This window comes from Arachis ipaensis, chromosome B05 (assembly GCF_000816755.2).
Source record: "Arachis ipaensis cultivar K30076 chromosome B05, Araip1.1, whole genome shotgun sequence".
In the NCBI taxonomy this organism is placed as follows: domain Eukaryota; kingdom Viridiplantae; phylum Streptophyta; class Magnoliopsida; order Fabales; family Fabaceae; genus Arachis; species Arachis ipaensis.
Window position 1 is genome coordinate 31,968,979 of NC_029789.2, and position 2,028 is coordinate 31,971,006.

Below are 2,028 nucleotides of genomic sequence, written 5' to 3' on the forward strand. Positions count from 1 at the left end.
TGAAGCAAGTACTCCTTAACGAAATTCAAGACTCAAGATAATAATATTTACCAAAATTTCACTCTCTATTTTCATTTATTTTATTGATCGGTATCAATTTATTTTTGTTACTTAATTCTTTGATTAAATATATATATAAAATATAAAAGGGAGCTTAATGAAAACTACATGTTCTTTAACATTAGAATAATAATGATCATTTAGTTATATTCATGGGAATGTATGTGTTGGGACCAGCTAGTGATAGCAAGTGCTTAACTATATGCTCTTAAATGTATATTAGTTAATTAGCTACATTTTACAGCTTGCCACTTAGAAGAATCTAGCCCCATAGCTTTCAAGAGAATTCACACTACTTTGTTACGCCTATAAATATCTAAGTCTTCCCAGCCAATTTCCCGTCAGCCACAAATTAAACTACCTAAGAAAACTCAAATTCTCTCCCAACTTACCAATTTTTGGTTTATAAATTACCAGGCAGAAAATTAAAGAAAGAACCAATAACATGGAAGCAAACTTGTTCAATTTTTTTTTTGCTGAAAGATCATCACCATCAACTACTACTTCATCATCTCAAGTCCTTACCTTCCATTCCAATGCTAAATGGAATGCTCATTTTGGTGCCTTGAAAGAAACGGACAAATTGGTACGTTTAATATTTTTTGTTTCCTTCATTTTTAGCATCTTTCATTTATGATATAGTAATATGATAGTGAATGAGTAATATTATTGGTTTTGCTAATGTATGTAGTCTTTGTTTGCTATATAGATGGTGATTGATTTTACAGCTACATGGTGTGGACCTTGCAAATTCATGGATCCAGTTATTCAAGATTTTGCTGCAAATTACAAAGATGTTGAGTTCATCAAGATTGATGTGGATGAGCTAATGGTATTTCACTTATTCCCATCCACTTGACTTATCAAATATACCCCTTTTAATTGCAATAATTAACCGTATAAAAAAATAAAAAAAAATATAGGTAAACAATGAAAATACTAAACAATATGAATAATGGATATATCAAATGTTTAATTCATTAGATGTGTGGATGGTTATCCTAATATTAAAATTTAGGTAGATAATTTGAGAGTGTAGTGTGTTTTTACTTTATTGGACCAATTTTAGAGTCCATTGTTCACAAAAATCATTATCTACCTAACAAAGTCCAAAAAAATAAGTTTGCGTCTTTCAACTATTTATGTTTGCATGACTTTTAAAAATACTTACGGTTGGGTCATACAAGTCTACTAAAGTAAACAATATAATATTTGCGTAAAATTGTTTTATACTGCCGATACATAAAAATCGAATCATTTACTCGTAATATAGTTCAGAACTAATATATTTTCGTCGTTAACAGGAGGTGTCTCAAGCATTCCAAGTTCAAGCATTACCAACTTTTATACTCATTAAGAAAGGAAAAGTGGTTGATAGAGTGGTTGGAGTAAGAAAGGAGGAGCTGCAAAGGATGATTGTGAAACACACAAAATGAATGAATGTGTGTGTGTGTGTTTGTGATCATGCAAAGACCAACAACTTAGAATGCAATAAGTTGGTTTCGCAATTCTTCTCCCAAAGAAAATGAATAATTTGAGTCATTCTTTACCATTAATACTAGTTGGCCATGTAATATCTATCAATTAATAGTATTAGATTCTTTGCTGATAAAGACTCTGCTCACCAAAATCTCCATTCTCCAATGAATTGCAATCTCTTATGAAAATAAAATATATACATTAAAAAAAAGGTTTAATCTTATGGGACCAACTTGATAGTGAGCAAATTATATGAATAACCAAGACACCTCTACTTAACTGAAACCGATCAATAGTACCTTTTCCTTTTATTCAAGTAAGGCAGAGTAAAAAATACAAAAAGTATATGATATGAACTCTGCTACGTTACCAACACACATCTGCCAACTTTTGCCAATTTTATTGGGCTGGACCCATCAAACACAAAAAAAAAACTCAATCATCCCAGTTTACCCTAATTCAAAATTTCCTTCACCCTTTCCACTTGGT

At 30.8% G+C, this 2,028-nt stretch overlaps 1 protein-coding gene across 1 annotated transcript; it reads left to right on the forward strand.

Moving 5' to 3' along the window:
- LOC107641796 (thioredoxin H2) lies at window positions 382-1,673 on the forward strand. The gene is made up of 3 exons (XM_016345249.2): window positions 382-646; window positions 770-892; window positions 1,365-1,673. Exons 1-3 carry the CDS (start codon window positions 506-508, stop codon window positions 1,494-1,496), a joined length of 396 nt encoding a protein of 131 aa, XP_016200735.1. The 5' UTR covers window positions 382-505; the 3' UTR covers window positions 1,497-1,673.

Bases quoted from the DNA above. Each gene is read 5' to 3' on its own strand.
- LOC107641796 (XM_016345249.2), top strand. From the start codon at position 506: ATGGAAGCAAACTTGTTCAATTTTTTTTTTGCTGAAAGATCATCACCA. The intron at 647-769 runs GTACGTTTAATA...TTTGCTATATAG, and splicing joins TGAAAGAAACGGACAAATTG to ATGGTGATTGATTTTACAGC. The intron at 893-1,364 runs GTATTTCACTTA...CGTCGTTAACAG, and splicing joins TTGATGTGGATGAGCTAATG to GAGGTGTCTCAAGCATTCCA.